This window comes from Elephantulus edwardii, unplaced genomic scaffold, assembly GCF_000299155.1.
Source record: "Elephantulus edwardii isolate Elephantulus edwardi_28Jun2011 unplaced genomic scaffold, EleEdw1.0 scaffold00103, whole genome shotgun sequence".
NCBI lineage: Eukaryota > Metazoa > Chordata > Mammalia > Macroscelidea > Macroscelididae > Elephantulus > Elephantulus edwardii.
The window spans coordinates 2,456,222-2,481,713 of record NW_006399853.1 but is presented as its reverse complement, the minus strand read 5'-3'; the positions used below and the strand labels follow the sequence as shown (position 1 = coordinate 2,481,713).

The window sequence follows — 25,492 nt, the reverse complement described above, 5'->3', positions numbered from 1 at the left end:
AAAGCCAAGGCCCAACGCAGGTCCTGCCGATGGCAGCTCCCAGGCTGCCGTCACCATCCGCTCTCCTAGGACATTCCGGCCCTCAGGCACATGCCCAATGTGCAAATCCCTCAGGTAATGCGGGAATTCGTCACCAGGGGGGCTACGGCGGTCCAGGAATGGGAACCTGATCCCCTGGAAGCTGGAGACGCTCTGGGCTGGCCAGGGGAGGCTCTCACGTTGCAAGAGGAGGATCCCCAGGCCAGAGCAAAGGGGCGGGAACTGACTGAGTCCGGGGAGGCGAGGAGGGGCAGAGTGGCAACCCCTGAGCTTTCCGGGAGAGAGGGTAAGGGAGTGATGGTGAAACACAGCTTAGAGGGCCAGACACCAAACCCAGCCCGGCTCCTGGCCCTCAAGTAGCTTCAGACGACATGATCCCACACGTGAGAGCAGAACTGAGCTCCATGAGGGTTTGCTGCTATAATCAATCCTAACAGATTGTACTAACATAATCTTAACAGACTGTGACCCTGGCGGCACAAGAGTTAAATGCTAGGCTGCTAAATGAAAGTTCAGCAGTTTGAAGCCACCCAGAGCCCCAGAGAAGAAGAGATTTGATGATTTGCTCTGTAAAGATGACAGCCCAGGAATGGAGTGGTTTTAGTCTGTGTTACGCTGCCACAAAGGGCCACCCGTGTAGGAACAGACCCAATGGCACCAAACACCACCGTGGCATCTCCATTAGTCTTTAAGGTACAAAGTCGGTGTGGATGGAGGTGACCATCCTACAGCCAGCAGTCTCCAAGGATGACACAGGGGTCCAGGGTCACTGTGTCACCCCTCTACAATGCCACCAGCTCAGGCACCACCAGGCCACATGCACCCCATGCATGGAAGGGGTGTGGGCAGTAGACCTGGGGTTCCCATTCATAAAATGGAACAAGCTAGGCTCAGGCTAAGACACCCCCCCACAGCTCTCACACACTTGAACCAATAAAATATCGACAATACATCAGTGGAGAAGGAAGAGGGGGAGTGACACTCTCCTGTGAACGGATGCTGATTGAGGAGACCAGGGACAAGACCACCTTGGTTTCATTGCTTTCTCTTGGGACTTCAAGTGGTTTAAGGAACTGCAGCGTACAGACCAGCAAATCATGCCTTTACTGCATCCAGAAGGCTTTGCGCGAAGCCACTGTGTTCAAACCAATGTAGCATCAGCTACAACCATTGACCCAACCTCTGAGGAGGAAAAGCAAAGTCACAGAACAGACCCCAGTAACCTGTGACCACTCAGATAATGGGTTGGACAAAGCACAGAGCTGAGACGGAGGCAGCTCTTTTATCATGAAAATAGACAGCAGGAGTGGCTGGTCAAACATAAAGCACCTATAAAATTATATTGGTCCGACGTAACCATGGAGCACTCACATAAACACACACAAATCCAGCCCTGCTCCGTTGCCCCCGAGGGCCTTTTTCTTTTCTAGAATTAACCGGGCAAGGGTGGAACTCGGTCAAAGCTCAACTGTGGCGGCCCCTGCAGGCTCCTCTCCACTGAGAAACATCCCCCCCACCCCCCGCAGCAGCTGCTGGTGTCCGGTTACCTGAAGCATGTTGAGGAGAAGGCTCCGGAACTTGGTCCCCTCCACCATGAAGAGTGCCATCTTGTCGCAGAGCTTGGCAGCCGTGAAGGCGAAGCTGCGGTCCGACACGGCCTTCTGGTAGATGGTGCGCACGATCTCGCCCAGCATCTCCTCGGAGTTGGTGGAGTTCTGGGCCTCCTCCATGAAGGTGGAGAGCTTGGCGTCCACGTCGCTACTGTTGTTTCTCACACTGTTGAGGATCTCCATCAGCTTGTCCATCTTGTTCTGCTGAGGGCCACTCGTCTCCACGGTCACTTCATCCTGGGGAGGTGGGAGACAGACTCAGCCACGCCCGAGTGAAGCTGAGGTTTCTAGGGTGGCTGGGACTCCGGGGAAGGAGGGGCCGCCACCTCTAGGATGAACCCAGCCTGACCTGGCTTGAATCCCACAGCTGGGTCCTGTGGGAGGCTTACCTCTCCCGGAACCCCTCACGCCACTAAGACTCCAGCAATGGTACAAAGAGTTAACACATGGAGCCAGTAACTGGAAGGTTTGTGGTGTGAGTCTACCCAGAGGTGCCTCGGAAGAAATATCTGGTGGTCTACTTAGGAGAAACTAGCCTCAGAAATCCCATGGAACCTGGGTCTCCTCTGACCCCCACAATGCCGTCAGACTCCATGCCACCTGGCACTGGTACCCACATCCTTGGTCAATACTCCTTGTGAGCTCCGAGGCTTACCCAGGACTCACACACACTAACATTTTTTGTTTGTTTGTATATCAATTGTCTTAATCTAGGCATGCTTTTACAGTGGATAGAATAAGATAACAAATAAGGAACTGGGACAAAGAGAAAGTGAGGGCAGGAAGATCAGCTCAGAATGGAGGGGGTACCCCAAATGGTTGCTCTGTTGATGAGGGGTGGCCCAGCGAGGCGCCCCCTTGTCCTTCAGAACCCTTAGCCCCTCGAGCCCATAGGTTTTCTGCGTCTAGGCTCCACATGGACACAGCACTGGCTCTGAGTCTAACGGAGAATGTGCCAGCCCTGCTGTACCCAGATGTCAAGCAATCCCCAAGGTGCCCCTCCAACCGCTGACATTTCTAGGAGGGAAATTTCACACCAAAATCCCCACACCCGTATGAGGTGTCACTGTAACTGGACCGGACAAGAGCCCAAAAAAGGAACAAAATGGACATCTGAAAATCTCAAAGTATGTGTCAAACATAACAGTTTGACCAAGTTTAATGGTGGGACATGAGATCAGGGTGAGAAAGGCAGGGTCAGGGTCATAAAATGAGGTCTGGAGTTTGCCTTGAGCTGTCAACAATGGGACCACTGGGCTGGGAATATTCTCAACACTCTAGCCCAGCTCTCTGCCTCCTGCCCGGTGGCTTTAGGCAAGTGATTTCACTTCTCTAACAACATAGAGGGTAGACTAGAAGATTGACAGAGACTGGTCCTTAAGTCTGACCAGTTTTGGGTTGAGTTCTAAGGGCAACAGGTCCCTCATTTGACAACTGACTCTTAAATGAGGACTGAACTCTGAGTTCAAACCCATCTGCCTATCCATGGAAAACTAGGCCTTGAGTTGAGCTGTCAAGATGTAACTCCGCACCAATAGACAATTAACATAGAAACTATTTCTTGAAAAGGTGTAGGGAAGAGCCAGTCTCACTGATGAAACCTGGTTTTGGATGGGGCTGGTGTCTTATCTGTGCCCAGGGTTCAACTTTTGTGAGATGGGCAGCCACGAAAGTAGAGAAAAACTGAGTCTGAGCCTAAGGCCATGTTCTCCTGGCCCGTGAGTCTCAGAAGCTTCAGCTGAGAAGAGAGCTTGAAACTGGTGTGTGGGAGCCCTGATCTACCTTCTCTGTTCCATTGCCAACACTGCTCTGAACATCTATCAGTTTATAAGACATCTCCCCACAGCATGTAAACACATGCTATTTCATTCCCTCTTCACAGCAGTCTGTCAACGTGTGTAGTTTTACAAATGAGTGGGGTTCAGAGAGACTGGGTGAGCTGTCCAAAGACACCCAGCCCATCAGAGGCCGACCAACGACAGCTCAGCTGCCTGGACAGTAAGGCCTGGGCTGTTTCCACTCTGTGGCCCCATAGAGGTTTCATCATTAGAACTCAGTTAATTAGGTATCCTTCCCAATAGCCAGGCTACTGCAGTCTGTCTAGGGCGCTCTGTGTGTGGGACCACACACTGATAGTGGATGGGGGGATGGGGACTCTTAGCTCCCACATCTGGGACTGACCCGTGTTCCTTAAGTTGCTTGGTCCACAAGGACACAGGATGGGGAGGCACCCTTCAGACAGTGCATCCTGAGGGCTCAGAGGTACAAAGGAACATCATTGCAGCTTCAAGAACTGATCTGGGAAGACTGATGACCAGCCTCATCCTGCCTGGCTGTGGACCTGATGCCTGGCCTGCGGGGGAAGGACGAGAAGCTAACGGAGAACAAGGGGATGGTGTGGGGTGACCTGAAACCCTGAGCTCTGTGGAAGGCCCAGAGCAGAGACTGCCCTCTCACTCTGCTGCCACGAGGTGGGCTGAGGGCAAGCCTGCCTTTGAAGTGACAGGGGGTGAGGTAGGGTGGGGAGTGGAGAATCATTAGGCTGAACACCACAGACCTCATACTAGACGTGATAATTCCTCAGCCTTGCTGGAGGTGAGGTGCAGCCCTTCCTGATGAGGGGGTATGGCCTCTAAAGTTGGGAGCCAGGCTCTGGGGACCAGAGTCAGATCAGGGAGAGGAACAAGACTTGAGTGGAGCCGAGTTTAAGGAGGTGCCCATTTGGGGTTCTAAGGGCAGGTTCACACCTGCATGAAGCTGAGAGGGGCATCCTACCCAGTCTCTTGCAGCTCGACATGCAGAGACTGTGGCTCTGGGCTGAGAGAGGGGGGCAAGGCTAAGGTGAGGCCGCTTCCACTCTGCCCGATGCGCCAGGCCTGCCTTCTTGACACATAGTAGGCCTCATACTTAACTCAGCAGCCCTTATTTCACAAGATTAGTACTTCCCCCAGATGCTCTTGCATGTCACCAGGATAGAGTCAACCTGAGAGAAGGCTTGGGGGTGGACGAGGCCTCCTCCACACCCCTCCCAACACTCCTTAAACATGGCACCGTCTCCTTCCCTTCTGATGTGCAGAAAGTACCTTGGGCCTCGTGGGAACCAGAAGTAAGTGACTAGAACGTGCCCAAAGGGTCATGCACGTTCGATTCCTGGGCTTGCCCTCTGGTGGTCCAATGGGATGTAAGACAAAGGTGTCATCAAAGCCCCTCCCCAAGCCCCCTGCCTCCTTCCACATAGCGCCCCAGGCCCTCAAACCCTCCAGGCCCTACACGAGCCAGCCTATCAGAGTGCCTACCTCACGGCTGTCCTCCCTGGCGCAAGAGAACAACTGAAATTCAATCACGGGCACCTTCTCTTTGAGTCTTCGCCTCAGCCTGTCTTTGGACGACTGGAGCAGGGTGATTTTGGGCCGCTCCCCGATGCGCTCAGGAATAACACTGTCCTTGCGCTTTGTCTCGGCCTCCGGCCCCCCTGGCTGATGTAAGGTCAGCTGTTCAGGAGCCCCCAGGGTCGGGGCCTCAGGGCTGCGGGGGGTCTCCAGCGCGTCCTCGATGGTCACGGTCTCTTTGGCATTGCGGTGGGAGCCTGCCTCCCCCCTGTCACCAGGCTGGTGCTTCATGTTGCTGTGGTGCCAGCGGCGGTTCTGGCTGTAGCCGTGGTGGGTGGGCCTTCCTGAGGGGTGGGGCGCCGAGCCCCCCTGGTAGGATTTCTGGTGGTCCCTGTTGTGTTTGGCACTGCCTGGTGGGTGGTCGCCATGCTGCTGGGGCTTGCTCCCTCCTGGAGGTCTCTGTTGCCGTCTGCAAATCAAGAGTAAGGGGAGACAGAGAGGTCAGGGGGCTCAGAGCCACAGTGGGGGCTGGTCAGAGTCTTTGCACTAAACGCAGAACAGGAATTCTGATGTGTTAATTCACTCTTTCCATGTTTGCTATACACCAAAGGAGCCACGTGGGCCCAACAGTCAAGCATGTGGCTGTTAACTGAAAGGTTGTTGGTTTGAATTTATCCATTGGCTCTGCCAGAGAAAGACGTGTGATAGATAAAATTTAGAGTTCTAGAATACCAATGTACAATTAAAGGATTAATTGTTTTCTAAACCACAATCAACACTCTTGGCACCAGCAGTCAAGAAATCAAAAAACTAATTGCTTTGGGGAAGTCTACTGTCAGGGACCTCTCCAAAGTGGTAAAGAGCAAGGATGTCAATCTAGAGACTAAGCTGCACCTGATCTAGGCCTTGGTCTTTGCAATTACTTGCTATGAATCAGAGAGCAGGACAATGACTAAGAAGGACAGAGTAAGAATTGATGCCTTTGAGTTGTGGTGCTGGAGAAGAATACTGAACATACTGTGGACTGCCAGGAGAACAAACAGGTCTGTCCTGGAGAGGGTGAAACCAAATTTCTCCTTGGAGGCAAAGATTTTGAAGCTCCATCTTACATACTCTGGGCATGTGTCCAGGAGGGATCAGTCCTTGGAGAAGGACTGCTTGGAAGCGTGGAGGGACAGCACAGAAGAGGAAGAACCCGGATGAGATGAATTGACACAATAACTGGGGCAGTGAGACTAGGTGCTTCAGAGTCAGTAAGACTGTCTCAGGACAGGGCAGGCTTCAGAACTGTTGTACACAGGGTCACTATGAGCCACAGGCGACTTATGATGGTATATAACAACAACAACAACAAATCAGTTACTTCTTAGTATAAAACTGTAAGAATAAAAGGAAAATATCCAGCTAAAAAAAAGGAGAATGAGGTGTGTTCATCAAAACGTAAACCTTGAAAGCCCCTATGGGACACTCTTCTCTGTCACATGGGAGGATGGCTGGACTCTACTCGACAGGCCAACAGCTCGGCCAGATTCTATGACAGTGGCCCACGGACACAGCACAGAATAAGCCAGGCAGGTCCTTGCTGTCCTTCACTTAGAATACACATTCTGTTCACTTGTTAAAATACACACGAATGTATGCCCAGAGGACACTATGAAAAGACACAAGAGATTATGTAGTAAACTCCCTGCCCGTGTCCCTAGCTGCCCAGGTAGGTCCTCTCAAAGCCATTATCATCATCCTGTGATCTCCCAGATATTTGATCATGTTCAACAAAGAAAGATACAGACTCACTGTTCCTAACAGTCAGCCGGGTAATGACTTTTCATCATAATGACTCCTGAGAAGTTCTATCAGTTTGCAAAAACCCTCCTCCTACTTCTTTCCGTTATGTTGACATTTTCACCCAAAACCCCACTAAATAAACTTGCTATTGTTGATATGTGCCACAGAGTCGGCCTGTTACTCTGACCTGTTATATATCATCATCATCATCGCCTTGATCAACCTGCCATCCTCACAATACCCATTGTGACTCTCTGTGTCATTGAAGTGACTCTGCCGTGGTCACTGTGTCAATCCATCTCCCTGAGGGCCTTCCTCTGCTCCGTCAACACTCTCCTTCTAAGCATGACATTCCTTTCCAAACACTTGCCTCCTATGGCAGTTTATGGTTTTAGTCAAAGCCTGGCTCACCAATTCACGCGACATAGCATTTTACAAGCAGAAAGCATCATAAGGAACACATTCGACTTGTGCATCATGGAGCAAACCCAGATGCTTTGATTTATGGACCAACGCACGGGAGTGGCAGGGGCTGTTTCTAAGATGTCCATCACAGCAGTGTCTTTAACAACGGAACACTCAGTGCAGGGTGATTAGGAGCAAGGCATAAGGGTTCAATTTGTAGATGGGGAAAAAACCCCAAACAAACCCCACAAGTTATACTATGTGGAATAGGGCGTCATTTGTTCACAAGGACTGTTTCCGGGTCATGAGGGGTACTTCCATGCTTAGCTTTTCTTTTTACCCTCAAGGTCCTATCTCTGCCACAGTTCAGTGTGAGGTACAGTTTCAACCAGAGGACAGTCATGAGCTCCACGGTGAAGCTGGTGAAGAAAATGTGCAAAAGGCGAAGATTCTGTCTTTTGAAGGAGGAGTTCCTGTACCCTCCTCCACAAATCTAGAGTGGATTTTTATTCTATTTTATGAATAAACCATACTTGATGATTTTCAGCTTATTACTTACGTAAACTTGATTTTCACTCTTCAACTAATATTTTTAATCTATAAAAACGTAGGAGTACCTTAAGTTGAGGTTAAGCTCATACATTTCTCCGTTAAAACAAACAATATTTTTTTCTCCCCACTTAGTGGTAGTTGTTCCTCATTAGTTGCCATCTAGCCAATTTCAACTCCTGTCCCCCTCCCCCAGAACTGCTTTAAAGGGGCTTCAAGGCTGAGGTCTTTCATAAGCAGATCATCAGGCCTGTCATCTGAGGCACTTACAGGTGGGTTCAAACGGCCAACCTTTTAGCCAGCAGTCAAGTGTTTAATGGCTTGTGCCACTCAGGGGTCCTTATAGTTCTATTTCCCCTCCCACCCCCAGCCCCCGCCAAAAAGCTCTCACTCACTCACAGCACTTTCAAAAATTAATAAAAATGGCTAAAACACTGCATAGTGCCACTGCTGTGGAATGGGCCTGACATCAGGGTTAGGGTAAGAATGAGAAAAACTGGATGAATTGTGTATACTGCATTGAAACCGATGAGGGAGAGAACAGTTTAAAAGCAATATATTTTAGGGCATTATGATTATCCTAAGAGTCCGGAATGAAGGTTGCAGAGTGGAGTGTACTTGGGGTAGGGGTGGGGAGGTGATGGGTGAGTGTATACCAATGAAGGAATTTTTCTTTTACTTTTCAAAGAGAAGAGAGAACTGGGGGTGGGGGTGGGGTGGGTGGGGAGAAAAGTGCAACAATGCATGAATGGAAATCCAAAATCTCTGTAAATGTTCATTGAAATTAATTAAAAAAAAAAGGGAAAAAGTGGCTAAAACTAATCTCTCTGCTACTACAGAAATGGTAACCTAACACTCATCATGTGTTATAGAAAGGGTTACATTTTCCTGGAGGGAAATAAATTCGTTTGAAAGCCTCTCAAACAAGAGAGCCATTTGTGGAGCAATCCCACTTTAGACAATATATACAAATGCAACAATCAAAGACGTGCACAGAGATTTAAATACAAAGATGACCACTACAGCAATGTTTGTAACGATGGAATACTGAGGAAGATATAAGAGTAATTACGGGCAAGGCAAAAGGGTTCAATCTTGTTGATGCGGAAAAAACCCAAACAAACCCCACAAGTTATAATATGTGGAATACGGTGTCATTTTTTTAAAACGTAAGTATTTCTACATATAGAAAAATCTGGAAGCATACAGTTATTATTAATTATTAAATATTAGCGGTGGCTGTCTCTGGGTGATGGGATGGATGAGGGTTGCTGGTTTTCTTCTTTTTATTTATGCTTCCCAAATGAAAGCTCGGTGGTGTAGTCTAACCCAAAGGTGGTCCCTCTCTGGTAGTTTGAATCTCTGAGCAAGTCCACAGAGAGAAAGATGGTCAATATCCTCTTGTATGATTTACAGCCTTAGACATCCACTAGAGGGGTGAGCTATGAGTCGGATTGAGAGTAATGAGTCAGGGTGAGTGAAAGTAAAGTGTCTTTTAAAGAAACAAACTTTTTATTCTGAGCTCATTGTAGATGTGTGTGCAGTTGTAAGAAACAGTAAGCTACAATCCTTGTATTCTTTATTCACTTCCCTCTACCCCTGCCCAGGATAACATCTCACAACTCTGAGTTGGAATCAGCTCAAAGGCAATAGGTTAATATCTTGCAAAACTATTGTACAATAATACAACAGCCTAGATAGTAACACAGTACAGCCTAGATAGTAACAGGCATACAGCCTAACACAGAACATTTCCATCTCTACCAGAATCTCTGGCTCCTTAAACCCACGCCTTCTCTCTCCTCTTCAAGCTGCTGCTGAGCCCTTCCACTGGCTTTCCATTTCACTTGTTATACTTGTCATTTCTCAGATCTCCACTTGGCTCTTTTTATATCTTTTATTTCTTTGCTGAGCTCTATTTTTGCACTTGTTGCAAGCATATACCCAACGATCCTTTGAAGCATTTTTAGGATGGCTGCTTTAAATCATTGTCAGGGCATAGCAATGTCTCTGTGTCTCAGTGACATCTATTGGTTGTCTTTTTCTTTCTTTCCATTTGAGAGACCCCTGATTCTCTCTCTTGACCCCAGATTATATTAATCCACCTAACTGTGGCAAAATCAACATGAAACAACTACCAATTCAGTAAGACCCACAGGCATAATCCGGTGGATAACATTAGTGATGCTTCACGTGCAATCATCATCACTATCCTTTTCCAAATTATCCTGCTGCCATTAACATAAACCCAACAAAAGCCTGCTAGGAAGGGAGCTCTGGTGGCCTAATGGCAAGAAGCTGCACTGCAATCCCAGAGATGGCTGTTCAAATCTACCAGATGCTCTGCTGGTGAAGGAGGGGCAATCTCATCCTGTGCTAGTCAGATCTGATTTGATGGTGTGTACACACACACACACACACACACACCCCTGCTAGGTAAAGATTTGCCTTTCCCTTCCTTTCCTATCCCTGGTAACCACCTTTGGATTCTATTTGCTTATTTCACATAGTATTTGTCCTTTTGTGTCTATTTCACTCTGTTGAATCCACAGTGTTTTCAGGATTCATCCTTGTGGCCTGCATCGGGACTTTTCTCTATGCAGCTGAACAATATTCCATTGCCCATCTAGATCATACTTTGTTTATCTGTTCCACTGTGATGAGTATTTTGGTTGTTCCACATTTTGGTCACTCGGAGGAGCGCCGTGAACACTGGTGTACAGGTTTCGGTTCGTGTTCCTGCTTTCACTTTGGGGCACATACCCAGCACTGAGTGAATCCCCCTGGTTTTAGGTATGAGAAGGGACTGAGTAATTAGACACGTGGGGTATTATGTTATGAGCCTCTGGACCCTTCCTGCCTGTGTCGTAGAGAGGGGAGCAACCTTGCTGACTCTAGGTAGAGGAAAGAAGTTCCACAGGGAACTCTTTGACACCCCAGAGAGACTCCGTGTGGATTCTGGGCAGGGGTGGGAGTTCAAATTTCCTGCTCCGTTGTTCCGCTAACACTCTGGCAAGGGTGTTGGGTTGTCTCACTAAAGCTGGACAGAGCAGGACTCTAGGTGTTTCTCCTGAGACGTTTGACTGTCACAGAGCAGTGAGTGACGGGAGCAGACTTCTGCTGGGGTTTTTCCATCAGCGGCTGTTGACATTTTGGATTTGCTGGCTTCTTCAGTTCTATGTCCGAGACATGTGAGGCAGAAAGAAAACCCTAGAAACTCACCACCATGTTGTTCCTCAGATCCTAGGGTCTTGGGCTTGTCTGCCTTATTCTCCCTGCCTATCAGAATCTTTGGTTTTTTAAAATTGTTATTTTAATGAAAGTTTACAGAAAACTTGGATTTTCATTAATCCTTTGTTGCACATTTTCCTCCCTCCCCCCTCCCTCAGTTGGCTTAAAAAAATCATTCAGGGAGCTCTGGTGGCCTAGTGGCAAGAAGCTACATTGCAATCCCAGAGGTACATGGTTCAAATCCACCAGATGCTCTGCTGGAGAAGGAGGGCCAATCTCCTCCTGTACCAGTTAGATCCGATTTAATGGTACACATACGCAAAATAATAAATTTTTTTTAAATTAAAAAAAAAATTCATTCATTATTGCATAATTTCCTCTCCCCCCAATACACGTTGCTATGCACCTCTTATTCTGGACTGCTGTCATGCAAATAATACCTAATCATATATTCCTTTTAAACAGTTCTTTCCTTCATCTGTTCCAGTGCAGTGTACCTTACTTATCCCTTTTCCTTAGCTTCTCCCCAAACCCCATGTCAGTGCTGTTTTAGAACAGTGGTGTTATGCAGTATTTGTCCTTTTGTGACTGGGATGTTTCTTATGCTTGTTTTATATGTAAAGTCCAAGGTTGTACGCTGCCTGCATTTACTGACCGGCAGAAGAGTCATTGTGGAAATGTCTACAAAAGCCTGGAACACAGAGCTGGTTCTGGCGGAACGAGCCTGCCGGGGGTCCCCGGAGGTCCTGGAAGGTGGTTTTCATGTTTGCTGTTCTCACTCAATCTTGCTGGGTTCTGATGGACATCCCTGGTCATAAGCAGTACCATCCTGATGCCCACTTGGATGAGGGAACCCTTCCATGCAAGATCAGCCTGGCACACCTCAATGCTCTCCTTACGTCTTTCTGGGACAGATAGACTGCTTATACTGACCAGTGAGCAGTGGTTCTCAGCAACTATGGGCTTCACCAGAGAGTGGGGATCTACTGACAACGTGGGCATCACTGAGCCAAGAAGCTCCCCGGAGGTCTCTTGCCAACTGGCCTTCAGATGGTCCACTCTCAACAGGAGAGACAGACACAGCGACTGTAACAAGGACTTTCAGCATAGTGAGGCCATGAGGAGGCGCAGGGTGGGGTGAGGATGGCCACAGGACTGTTACAAGCTGGAGTGGACTTGACAACACCTAACAACAACAATCCCAGATGCCCAAGACTCGGGGCAGCTCAGAAGTTCACTGCCAAAGCTGCGGGAACATCAACTGATGTGCAGGGGACAGCACGGGTGACGGGTGTCACTCAGCAACAACTCTGAGGCACAGGCCTGCACAAAAAAAATAATTATCTCAACTCTCTCTCTCTCTCTCTCTCTCTCTCTCTCTCTCTCTCACACACACACACACACACACACACACACAGATCCTACCTCCAAATCTAAACTCAACCAGTGCCTGCCGAGTTACTGAGGTCTTGCCTCATGGCTAGCCTCTGTTTCCAAGTAGAACTGTGTTCTCTATGAATACCATTTTCCATGGCTGTGCATATCCCGTGAACGTAGGCAGCTACATCTTCCTTCAGAGGGGTCTCCTTTGGGTTAGGAGTAGAGTGTAAAAACTATTTTTGCATCATTCAGAGACTCTAGGTATGTCATTTTGTTGTTGTGTACCACAGAGTTGGAACCGACCCACAGATGACTGACTCTCCGGTGGGTTTTCAGAGGCAGTTAATCTCACAGGAGACTGCCCATCCTTCTTCTGTGAAGCAGCTGGTGGCCTTGAAACGTGCACCTTTGGGATTGCAGCGCAGCTTCTTGCCACTAGGCCACCAGAGCTCCCTACTCTAAGTATAGAAAGAGTATTTTAAACTATAGGTGTAATTATATCTAAAATAAAGGAAGAGGAAGAATTCTAATTGTGTGTTCCTGAGTTGATTTTTCACTCACAGTCACCTCGGGACAAAGCAGCCCTGAGCCACGGGGTTTCTATGCTGCTACCTTCACAGAAGCTTATCACCAGCTCTTTCTTCCATAGTGCTGGGGAGATTAGAATGTCTGACCTTTAGTTTAGCAGTCAAGTTCTTATCCACTGGACCACCAGGATTCTATCTCCATACATAAATTTCTATATCTCTGTGTGTGTATGATGACCATATATATGTGTACACATAGTACTATGACCATATATATGTACACATCGTACACACACGTGTCAGCTTTTGTATTCTTCAAATCCACTCATGCACACACAAATGTATTAAATAAAACATTTGTCAAGACAACAATTTTACATGAACCCCTAACATTCATCATGCTCACTGTGTCATCAAACCATTACTGAGTGTCCATTTCCAATTCTTTCCAGAGACTCAGTTCCTGCCTTTACTTTCTGCGAGGCTCCTTATTACATGTCTTTTCTGTTGCTTTCTACTAATTGGCTTTTCTCCTTCCATTCCCTTTGTTCTCTGATTGCAAGTTATTTTTAAGCCCAGAGAGGAACCTTGGAAATTCCCTGGCAGATAATACTCAATTCTCACAACTATGTCATCCTTATTTAGAATTTTGTGGGGCCCGCAGCTATGGACCAAGGAATGTCCCCAAAGGACGGCTGAGCGAGCCCTTCCCAGCATCTGTATTGAAACAGTCTGGCTCCTTCCTGTTCAATCAGGGATTTCCCTCTTTCTACCCACAGACTCCACTGCTCTCCTCACTACCTCTTGCCAAAAACACACCCTCGTCTCCTTGTGGAGGAGAAAGGGGGCATTTCTGCATGGTTGGAGTGGGGCTTCACAGGAACGGATTTCAAACAGCAACATTTGTTGAGCTGTTGTTGTTTGACTCTGCAAAGCTGGGCCAGAAATTGTTTTGGGAGGTACAGCTGGAACTGCGCCTTCTCTCTCGTTTGGAAGACCCCAGCCCTGTCTGCAGAGCTGTGACTAAGAACGCTCCAGTTCACTCAGCATTTGAGGATATTCTTGGGCTCCCCTTGCTGGGGGAGCTCCTTTGCCCAGTCACTTAATAAGATAAATGGAGAACATTCATAGGTATAAGGAGAGCCCACCCTCAAGAGTTCCCATCCAAGCAGACAGGCAAGACTACTGGACTTTACATGGGGCTGGATGGTGGTTGGGATAAACTCTGGGTGGCTGGACCAGTTGGGTGGTTGAACCAGTCGGGTAGATGGCTTGACATGGTGCTGAATGGTGGATGGAACCAGCTGGGTGGGTCTGGGAGGGGAGGAAGGGGACAGACACCACTGGAGGCAAGGACCACTGACTCTTTACTCTCCTTCTCCTCCATTCCCACTTCAGGTCCTGTTTAGTCCTCAGGACAAAGGATCACTAGGATTAGCCTCTGTGCAGGCAGGTCAAGATGAAGCTTCAAAATCTTTGCCTCCAAGGAGCAACCTGGTTTCACCCTCTCCTGGACAGATCTGTTTGTTCTCTTGGTAGTCCATGGTATGTTCAATACTAAAGATACATAACTGCTCCAAGTAGTAGGATACTACTAGATATGTATCCGAAAGAAATAAGAACAGTTATATGAACAGATAAACCCACACCGAAGTTCATTGCCAAAGTGCTTCTTGGAAGCAAAGAGGGTGAGACTTCATCTCACTTACTTTGGCCATGTTATCAGGAGAGGTAAGTTCTTAGAAAAAGGTATTTGGAAAGTAGAGGGTCAACAAAGGAGAGGAAGACTTCCAGGGGATGGATGAACCTACTGCCTTTAACAATGGCCATAAGCACAGGACTGTGGGGCTGACACAGGATCAAGCAGGGTTTTGTTCTGCTGCAAACAAGTGATGCCATGGATCTAAGCTGACTCAACAGTAACTAAAAACAACAACGTTCACTGTAGCATTATCTACAGTAACGAAGAAAAGGTAACAGCTCAGGTGTCCATCAACGGATGAATGGATAAACTGAGGTATACCTACAATGGGACAGAACACGCAACATCAATGAGCAATAACAGATTTACGAAACACTGCATAACACTGATTAATCTAGAGGACATTACGCTGAGTGAAATAAGTCAGTGAATACTACATTGTTGTTACATGTCCAGGTATGAGACTGAATGTGGTTTCCTGGCCTGGTTGCTGGGAGCACCGGCGGTTCAGATGGAACTGACTCATAGCTGACCTTCCAGCAGGTTTCCAGAGGCTGTAAATTGCCTGTCTTTTTCCCAAGGAGCAGATGGTGGACTTGAACTATCTGCCTTTGCATCAGTAGAACAATTTTTCATCACTATGCCACCAGCGTATAATAAGGAGATGATTAAAAAAAAAAATCTTTCTTCCCATTTGACAGATAAGTCAACTGAGGCTCAGTGAGAGGAAAGTCCACAGTCAAAAGCCTCCCAGAGGCTCCCAGGAGTGTGTTGAGCCCATTCACCAATCACAGCACCCACTGTCCACTTCCTGTTGGTCTCCTGTCTGCTCTCAGACCCAGCCCCTTTGGGAGAGAAAGGCTGAAGGACAACTGGGACCTACAGTGCTGGTGGCCACGTGAGAGTCAGGTCCACAACTCTCACCTGTGAGTTGGCTGAGGGGGCCCTAACCACTCAAACCACCTTGTTGCCCCCCCAAAATGGTGAGTCAGGCTTCCTGTCTGTGGCCATTCACAAATATTTGCCAGCGGTCTCTGATGGAGCTGCCAAAACTAGCTCCTCTCTCCTCTGTGTTTGCTGGCGCTGGGTTTCATCGATACCTTCTTCCAGGGGCCAGCTGGCTGCCCATCATGAAACCTGTGGGTTTGGGTTTGGCTGGGCTGGGGATGAACCGCCGGTGCTCCCAGCAGCCAGGCCAGGAAGCCACATTTGGTCTCAGATACCCGGACACACAGATCCAAGAGACAAGCAGGCAAAGCTTTGTAACCCTGCAACCCAAAAGAGCAACAATCCACCTCCCTGTTTGTTGATTATAAACTCTAATCTCCTCTCTGGGGATGCTTTCTCTCCAGGGAATGGCTTGGGAGATAAGATTAATATTCCATTTGTGCTACTGGCAACACCTGCTGGTGGAAATAATGCTTTTTTTTAAAAAAGAATGAAAATTATCAGTGTATGCTTTCCCCATCACTAGATTATTCTTTCTTCTTTGGGTTCTGAAATCAGATGGCTTGTTTCACGCAAAGACTGCTCTCTTATTTTTTTAAATTCCTGAAACACCACAGCTGCATTTTGGGAGGTGGGTGTAGGGAGAATAACTTCAGATTTTGTTTTTGAAACTGGTTTTAATGCAGACAATCATCTCTCTGTTTGTTTTTTTTATTTCATAATTGTTCCCAACTAGATACTCCAAGGGCCACGGTTCTCTCGATGTCGGCCACCTCACCACATAATTTGTAGGTCTGCTTAAAAATTTCTGAGAGCAAAATTCCGAGGGCAAGTGGTTTTAAAACTATGCCCAGGCTCATACTTCTTGCCTACAGAAAGTGATGACTGCTCATTCCTGGCCGAGGTGCCCTGCTCCTGCCCACCCACACCCCTCTTGTGGGCGCCCACTGCCCTGCCCAGCCACCACCAGACATCAAGAGTCGACATGTGACTGAGACACAGGCTTGGGGGTGGGGTGTCTCTCTGCAGCTTACAGGTTGTCTATGCCAGATAGCATATGGAACAAGGGGTAAGGACTGTTACAGGCCCACTCCAGCCCAAGAGTTCTAAAAAGAAGGGCGTGCAAGTCCTTCCACCTCTTCAGGGAATCAAGCAAAACAACAGACAAATTAAATAGAACCAAAAACCAACAAACCACAGAAACACGTGACAATGGCTCATTGTGTACCATCGGGTTGGAACCAATCCGTAGCTGACCCTCCAGTGGGTTTTCAGAAGCAACTTAATAACACAAGATGAGATTGCCCATTTTTCTCCTGCAGAGAAACTGGTGGATTCAAACCACATACCTTTGTGTTTGCAGAACAGTTCCTTAGCACTAAGCCACCAGGGCTTTTAGTTCTTCCAACTGTGTCCCAGGGAGCTCTGGTGGCCTAGTGGTAAGAAATTATGCTGCAATCCCAAAGGCATATGGTTCAAACCCACTAGCTGCTCTGCAGGAGAAGGATAGGCAGTCTCCTCTGGTGCCTCTGAAAACCTGCTGGAGGGTCAGCTATGGCCCGGTCCAACTCAACAATATACAACAACAACTCTTACAGAGCAACTGGTAGATTAGAACCACAAACCTTCGCATTTGCAGCACAATTCCTTACCACTGAGCCACCAGAGCTTGCTAGGCTTAACACAGGAAAAGGAATATAAGGGCCTGTGATAACCGAGCACCTACTATGCATGTGGGAGTCCCTAACAGGTGCAAACAACTTGCATGCTTAGCTGCTAATGGAAAGATCAGTGGTTTGAGTCCACCCAGGGGTGCCTTAGGAGCAAGGCCTGGCAATCGACTTCTGAAGACTTGGCCACTGCAAACTGTTGAGTCCAGTCCTATTCTCACATGCAAGGGTCACTGGGGATCTGAGTCAGTTGGACAGCAACTGGTTCCTGCGTGCTCACGGCTGAACTCAGCTCTTACAGGGCATGGAGTCTGTCCCCTGGGGATGCTCCTTGCAGCAGCAGAGTGGCAGCATGTCTGGCCTTTCCCTGGCCATGTGGTTCAGGGTGACTGCACCTCACTGTCTCTGGTCCCAGCAATGTCTGTGCCCAAGGCAGGGGCAGCTGAGAAAGCACGATCATATCACAGTCGAGAAAGTCACGGTTGAGAGAGGCAGTAGGACTCCTGGACAGTTGTCCTGTGAGTTAGTTTCTATCTACATTGAATAGGCTGTGTTTCTACGGGAGAACACCATCAAAGACGCTACAGCCAGACCTTAGAGATATTGTGAGTTTTGTTTCAGAATGTCACAACACTCTGCAAAAGAACACACATTTTCCCCCTCACGCCCATTTCCCAATGCATAGAAAAGCTGGGTTTACACTATACTACATTCTGTTAAGGTTTTCCACTGTTGGACTGAGTAAGGCTTCTAAGCAGAAGGTCAGTGGCTTGAATCCACCAGTCACCCGGACAGAGAAAGCTGAGCAGTCTCCTCCTGGAAAAATACACAGCCTTGGAAACCCGACTGAGGGTCACTCTGAGTCAGCCTGACCGGCGAGCAGTGGGTTTGGGCTAGAAGCATGCAACGGCATTACAAATAAGTTTGAAATATGGTGGGAATTACCAAAACGCAATCTTTGTTTGTGACTCAGATGCACGACAGGACACAGAGTGCTGGAGAAATGGTGCCAATGGTCTTGCTCAAGACAGGGCTGCCACAAGCCTCCACTTTGTAAAAAGACACAGTAGCCACAAATGCAACAAAGCGAAATGCGACAAAGCGGGCACGCCTGGGTGTGGGTGGGTGTCAAGTGTGTGTCTGAGATCTTAGCTCTCTGGTGGACAGTGGAGGGGTCACCACGGCAAAACCGTGGGCACATGAATGGCCGTGGAAGTGTCAAGGCCACTGCGGATGGTACTGAGGCTCTCACCACCAGTGCCAGCAAGCCTCTGCAGCAAGTTCTGTTGTCCCAGGTCAGCTCCTCACAGCCACCTTCAGGGGCTCTTTTGCAGCCTCAGGTGGTCAGTGAGTCAAGCTTCAGACTGCCCACTTCAATCAAGGATTCTGCCTCTTAATTTTGGAATTTAGACTATTTTATTTTTTTAAAATATATTTATTTTGCTGTCATTAAGAATTTATATCGTTGAGGTAAGACAGAAGGAGGGGAGGAACGATGCACATTGCATTGAAACAGATGAGGGAGAGAACTGTTTAAAAGGGATATATGACTGGGTATTATTGTCATGACTGGAGTCCAGAATGAAGGCTGCACAGTGGAGTGGACTTGGGGGAGGGACTGTATAATAATGAGAGGTTTTATTTTCATTTTCAAGAAGAGTGAGCTGGAGTGGGGGGAGTGGGCAGGGAGAAAAGTGCAATAATGAATGATTGGAAACCCTAAGTCTCTGTAAACTTGCATTAAAATGAATTTTTTAAAAAGAGGGGGAAAAAAGAATTTACACAGCAAAACACACCAGTTCTAACAGCTTCTACAACGGCAAGCAAAGGCCACATTTTTCAAAAGTACAGCTAGTTTCAGCTTTTCTGAGTTGTTCCTCCATCACCAAACTTCCCAACAAATCTTTCGAGTTGCTCTTGTCCATCTGACCCCCTTCAGAAAGCTCTTAAAAGAGCATAATGCTCTGGTGAAATTTAGGTAGGAAGTGAGGGCGAGGCTGTGAGGTCTCCATCAGCCCGTCAATAAGGCAGGTGAGCAATTGGGTCGGAAGCTTTAGAAAGTGGATGTACACTTGGCCGAAGGGAGGCTCTGGAATGGATGTCGGAGTCGACTGCTCCCTCAGTATCCTGCATCAGAGATGATGTTCCTCATTAAGTACAGATGACAGAACGAAGAAAAAGGCTGCCCATTCACTCCACATATTCTAAGATTCTGTTTCCCTGGGAGTTAACCAGAGAAGTCATGGGTTTGCCCAGGGTCCCACAGCAACCGACACTCTTCCAGGCAGGCTGTTCAGCTACCTCTAAGGAGTGTCTCAGCACTCCCCTTGATCCTACTGGCCTTCAGGGTCCAGCTCCTCCCTAGGCAGCCCCTGGTGCCTCCCTCAGCTTCACCAGCCCATGTCTCCTCCTTCCAGACTCTTCCAGGGACCACAATCTAAACCAGCCTGCCCCAGGCCATCTTGAGAGTTTGCATGTTTGCTCTCAAGAGTCTTCTTTCAGATGGGCAGATCCCTTACTAAACTTTCTTCAGGGTGTGGGATAGGACTGGGCATTCACAGAAGCCATCAGAGTTGCCTGATGCCACCATGAGCCAAGGATTGTGCCAGGTCCTGGGGACATGTGGGGACTCCAATGCATGGGACATTTTACTAATGGTATAAGATACAGAAAAGACTTGATTGTGCTCATGCAAAACCTATACTTGGACCAGGAACCAGTTATCAGAACAGTGCAAGGAAACACTGCATGGCTAAAATCACAAAAGGGGTACATCAGGGAAGTATCCTGCCGCCATACTTTTTCAGTCTATATGTGGAATAGATCATTTAGGAGGCTGGACTCTATGAGGAGAAGTGTGGCATCAGGGTTGGAGGAAGGCTCATCAACAACCTACATTATGCAGATGACACAACCTTTCTCACAGAAACTGAGAAGGACCTGAAGCGCTTGCTGCAGGTCAAGGACTGCAGTCTTCAGTATGGATTGAAGCTCAACATCAAGAAGACAGATTCTCAGCACTGGACCAATTGGTAGTATTATGATAGATGGAAAAGAGATTGAGTTTGGTAACAGTTTCAGCTTGCTTGGATTCACAACACTTTTTTAAAAAAAATAATATTTTACTTATTTTATTTTATTATTTTGTGTGCGTGTACCGTCAAATCGGATCTGACTGGTACAGGAGGAGATTGTCCTCCTTTTCCAGCAGAGCATCTGGTGGATTTGAACTGCGTGCCTCTGGGATTGCAGTGCAGCTTCTTGCCACTAGGTCACCAGAGCGCCCTCACAATCAACACTTTTGGCACCAGCAGTCAGGAAATCAAAAGACAAATTGCATTGGGGAAGTCTGCTGACAGGGACCTTTCTAAAGAGTAATGATATCAGTCTAGGGATTAAGGTGCACCAGATACAAGACAAGGTCTTTGCAATTACTTGCTACACATCAGGGAGCTGGACAATGACTAAGGATGACAGAAGAGTTGATGCCTTGAGTTATGTGAACATACCATGGACTGTCAGGAGAACAAACAGGTCTTGGAGAGGATGAAACCAAGTTTCTCCTTGAAGGCAAGGATTGTGAAGACATGTGGTCAGGAGGGGTTGGTCCTTGGAGAAGGACACCATGCTCGATAGGATGGAGAGACAGTGAAGGAGAGGGAGACCTCGGATGAGATGGATTAATTAGCACAGTAACTGGGGTAATGGGGGAAGATGTGTCAGAGTCAGTGAGACTGGCTCAGGAGAGGGCAGGGTTCAGAGCTGCTGTATGTAGGGTCACTATGAGTTCCAGGTGACTCACACACAACAACGTGTCCTGCTCAAAGTCCTCATCATTGTTCATCTAGATTGGCATTTTGAATCTTTTTAAGGATACAAGGTTATTTTCATTGCTGCTGGTGTTCTAGCTGCAATATTGTGGCAAGTAGTGCTGGCTAACAGATAGCTGTAACTTCTTCAAGAATGAAACAAAAAGAGAAAAAGGAAAGACAGTTTCCGTTCAGTTACTAATAATTTTGTAATCCAATGCAAGAAGATTTTACAAAACAATTTTGTTGTTAGTATTCATATAATTTAGGAAATACTACATTCAAGCAATTTATAATTCTATATTTCTATCTATCCTATATTATTTTATGATAAAAATTGACAATAAACCTTACAAAGCACCCTGTTATTAGCCAATTCAGGAGGAGGTCTCTAGTGGAGAGGTGGCACCATGAGCTAACACTGGGTGACACCAGTCCTAGGAATTCCACTGGTGGCTTGGCTGGCTGTGCTGTGGGAAATTCAAGTGATGAAGGCTTAGCTGGAGCCCGCTGGGAGCGGAGAGCCTGGGAGGGCTCTGGATGGGAGCTCTGGGTCGAGGTTTGGAAATTCCGCCTTCCAGGCTTGGCTCCACCATGTCTGGGGAAACCACAGAACCCACGTGTGGCCCTGGGGCTTCCATCTGTGCCGGGAACAATCCTCTCCCCACCACAGTCTGCTGTTTCCTGTGGCTCGAGCTGTCTGGGCAGGGATTTGTGGTGGAAATGGAATCATAAGGTTGGCTCCCCTTGTCTCAGTGCTGCCCCTCTGGGGCAAAGAGGGAGCCTGACACCCTCTGTGGCAGCACAGAGGACTGGGGCAATGACTGTCTTGGGGATATTAGTTGAGAATCTACGTCTCTGGGGCAATGACTGTCTTTGGGATATTGAGAATCTAAGTCTCAACTGCTGGTGTCTCTCGAGGTCCTCTCTTAGGCTCACTGGAAATCAAGGCTCTTATACCAGCTTGCCAGCAACAATTCACAAGCTACTCAACTCCTGGTGCCTCAGCATTCCTACCAGCAGAATGGGCACAACAATCATATTCAAGGCCCTTCAAGAAATGGGTTCTCACCTCCTCTCTAGTTCCTGCCTGGATCACAATGCTGGTTCAAGGTTACAGTGAAATAGAGCACAGAAAGTCTTTGGGGCACAGAGGCTCATTATAAATACAAGGTAGTATTTTTGTTCCAGGGTGAATAGGGCGTTCCAAGAATCCTCTGCCCCAAACAGAGGCAGTGTGATGTCATGGGAAGAGCACGTGGATGCCTGAGGAGCTGTCAGGTTCCGGTGAGAACATGAGTGTTTCCAGGGAAAGGTCCACACCCTCTGCTCAGCTCAGCCCAGCCCAGCTGCTCCCAGAAGCTCTGAGGTTGGGGCTGCATGTCTTTGTTGCAGTGGCTGATGGGTGGAGGAATCCCCTGGGTGATGTGCCCACCCTAGAAGCTCACCTGGAGGCTGGCAGAGATCTGCCCTGGTTGCAGGTATGTCTCATACAGTGAGCTTCTTTTCCTGTTACTGTTGGCTCTTGTTATTGGGTAAATTGTCTGAGTCACACCACACAACCAGGAAGCAAAATCTGGCTATGCCACCTTGGCGAACCATGCGATCTGGCCAGTCCCTACTCACTCTTCCTAAAGAAAAGAGGCAGCCCAGCAGAGGGCGTGAACTTGGCCTTCTCTCATAGCCCCTCATTGCCTGGAAGAGACAGTGTCCAACAAAAACTCCCAGGGTGTTAGTGAAAGGCAACACTGTATTGGATCAAGGTCAGGACTCTGGAGCTGGGTTCTCAGAGTTCAGATCTCGGCTCTGTACGTCCAGCTGTGTAACCCTGGGTAAATTCTTGAACTTCTCTGGGACTTTGCCTTCATTTGTAAAAGGAGACAAATGTTGCACTTATCGTGTTTGATGTGAGTTTTAAAGGAGTTGATCCACGTAACATTATATTAGAATTTTGGGGTAACAATATTATATTGTTAGGTTTCCAAGCAAAAAGTATCTCTCTCTCTAATCTATTATCTATTAATTATCTATCTATCTATCTATCTATCATCTATCTCTTGAGAATATATGAGAATATATATCTTGATATATATCAAGAACCTTCCAGATGTGCAAATGAAGCAAAGAACATCATCTAGTATACCCATAGCACACATAGAAGAACTGAGGCTATGGGAGGGACGACAGTTGCTTCAAGTGATAGGAGAGGAATTCTGGATAGAAGTCCAGGAAGGAAAACCCGGAATTCCAACTCCTGACTATCTTCTCTAAGGATGATCTGAGTGCACCTCAGACATAACCATCGGTCAGTGGAGGTTTGTGTGCGGCAAAGCAGCAAGATGGACTAAAAAAGAAAGGTCTGGCTGCTGACTTCTGAAAACCAACCAGGGAAAACCCCATGGATCAAAATGGTGTGTGGAGACCAAGTTGATGGCAGCTGGCATTAAGCCACCGGGGAGCTTACTGAGGCAGGAAGATGGGGTGTGGGAGGCTCAGCATGGGGTGGCTGGCCATACTCCCTACCCCCTTTCTCACTACAGCTTATTCTTGCATCACTGAAAATTACATGGGATTCCAGGAAGACACAGAAAAGAAATGACAGTTAGACTATTGCCTCTAGTCCTGGCATCTCTGTTGAAATCAGGGAAGAACCTTGTGACATCAATAGATCTATATTCGGCAACCTTAAAACCAGTCAGTGGATCACTAAACCACTTGTGGATCAATTCTGTGAGCAGGGCTGGGTGTCCTGCTCTCAGGGACCTTAAAAGGACCCTCTATTTCTGAGGAAGGAATCCTGTTTGGACATAGTTTTCTTTGCCATGTTAATTAGCACAGACCTGAGTAGGGGAGGTTCTCAATGGAATAATTTCTGAGTTACAAAAAGAGCAGATGGGAGAGAGGCATAGGGTCACACATGGAAGGTAGGAGAGGGTGAGACAGCAGCCATGTGAGGCAGATAAGGAGGAATCGACTCAGCAGAGACCCTGACTTAAAAGAAAATAAATTTCCATTCATTAAGGCCACCCACGTGCGACGCTTGTGTTACGACAGGACTAGGGCAAATCAGCTGTCAAGGATTTCTTTAAAGTGTTGAATGGCAAGAATGTCACAGTAAAGACTACTAAGATGTGCCTGGCTCAAGCCATGGTATTTTCAGTTGCTTCATACAGACACGGAAGCTGAAGAAGGACTAAGGAAGACTGAAGAAGCATCGATGCGTCTGAATTGTGTGTTAGTGAAGAGTATTGACTATCCCACGGACTGCCAGAAGAACAAACAAATCCTTCTGGGAGGAAGTTCAGCCAAGGAGTCTGTTAGAGGTAGGGATGGTGAAACTTCGTCTCACCTACTGTGGGTATGTTATGAAGAGGACTCAGTTCTTGGAGAAGGTCACGATGCCTGGAAGAGCAGAATGCGGGCAGGAGAGGAGCTGGACTGGCACAGTGACAGCAACAAATAAGCACAGCAGAGATTGAGAGGATGGTACAGGGTTGAGCAGGGATTCATCAGTTACACAGCAGGTCACTACGAATCAGAGTCAACGCAATGGCTTCTAACAACAGCAATAACAGGTAGCTAAGACAAACAGCATGTGGCTAAGACAAACAGACCAAAAGTGCAGTCAGAGTGGTCCCTAGAGGCAAGGATGGCGAAGCTTCGTCTCATGTCTTTTGGGCATGCTGCTAGGAGAGGCTAGTCTTTGGAAAGGGGCATCCTGTTTGGAAAGGTGCAGGGTCAGTGAACGGCAGGAAGACCCTCCAGGAGGTTGAGTGACACGGTGACTGCAGCAATGGGCTCACGTGTGTCAGAGAGGGTCAGGATGGCACAGGACAGGACAGCGTTTGGATCTGGTGTTTACAGGGTCGCGATGAGCTGTACCTGATGACACCTAATGACAACAGCACCAATTAACAAGACACACATCAGGGAGCTCTGGTGGTGGAGTGCTAAGGAGTTGGGCTGCTGACCCAAAGGCAAGCAGTTTGAACACGCCAGCTACTCTGTGGGAGAAGGATGGACAGCCACCTACTGTGTGATTAATTCTGAAAATCCACTCGAGGGTCAGCTATCAGTCAGTTCCAACTTGATGGTACATAACAAGGAGAAAATAAATAAGAGGTTAGAGCTGATGCCTTCTGAGTGTGATAGTCAAGAAGGCTTCCTGGAGGCGGCAGGGTGGATGGGAGGACCTGTAGAATGGGGAGTAAGAGTCTAGTAGCCAGACACCAGCAGAAATGTCTGCAGTGGTATAGTGGAGGAGACAGAGAAATGGGGGTGAAGAGACTAACTGCCTTCCCTAAGGGCTGCATAACAGCTGTGGCTCAGCCCTGGGCTCAAAGCAGGGGAAGGCTGAGCTGGGCTGCGCTTCTGACTCAGGTCTCCTAGTTCTGTGTCTAGAGAGCAGGATTCTAGTTGCACCAAGGACTCTCTCCTCCCACCATACTGTGGGACCTTATCATTTCACCATGCACTGGCCTAAACCCCTTGCTGAAAATGCTCCCTCC

At 47.8% G+C, this 25,492-nt stretch overlaps 1 protein-coding gene across 2 annotated transcripts in view; it reads right to left on the bottom strand.

The window, feature by feature from the left end:
• CTIF (CBP80/20-dependent translation initiation factor) overlaps positions 1–25,492 on the bottom strand; it is a 237,147-nt gene that overhangs the window by 105,043 nt on the left and 106,612 nt on the right. The window contains exons 7-8 of one of the 2 annotated variants that reach the window (XM_006891699.1): positions 4,994–5,447; positions 1,587–1,886 (exon numbers count right to left, since the gene is read on the bottom strand). In XM_006891699.1, the coding sequence (XP_006891761.1) occupies positions 1,587–1,886; positions 4,994–5,447 (754 nt within the window). The remainder of the gene's footprint in view (positions 1–1,586; positions 1,887–4,993; positions 5,448–25,492) is intronic. The other variant, XM_006891700.1, reaches the window with a different exon arrangement.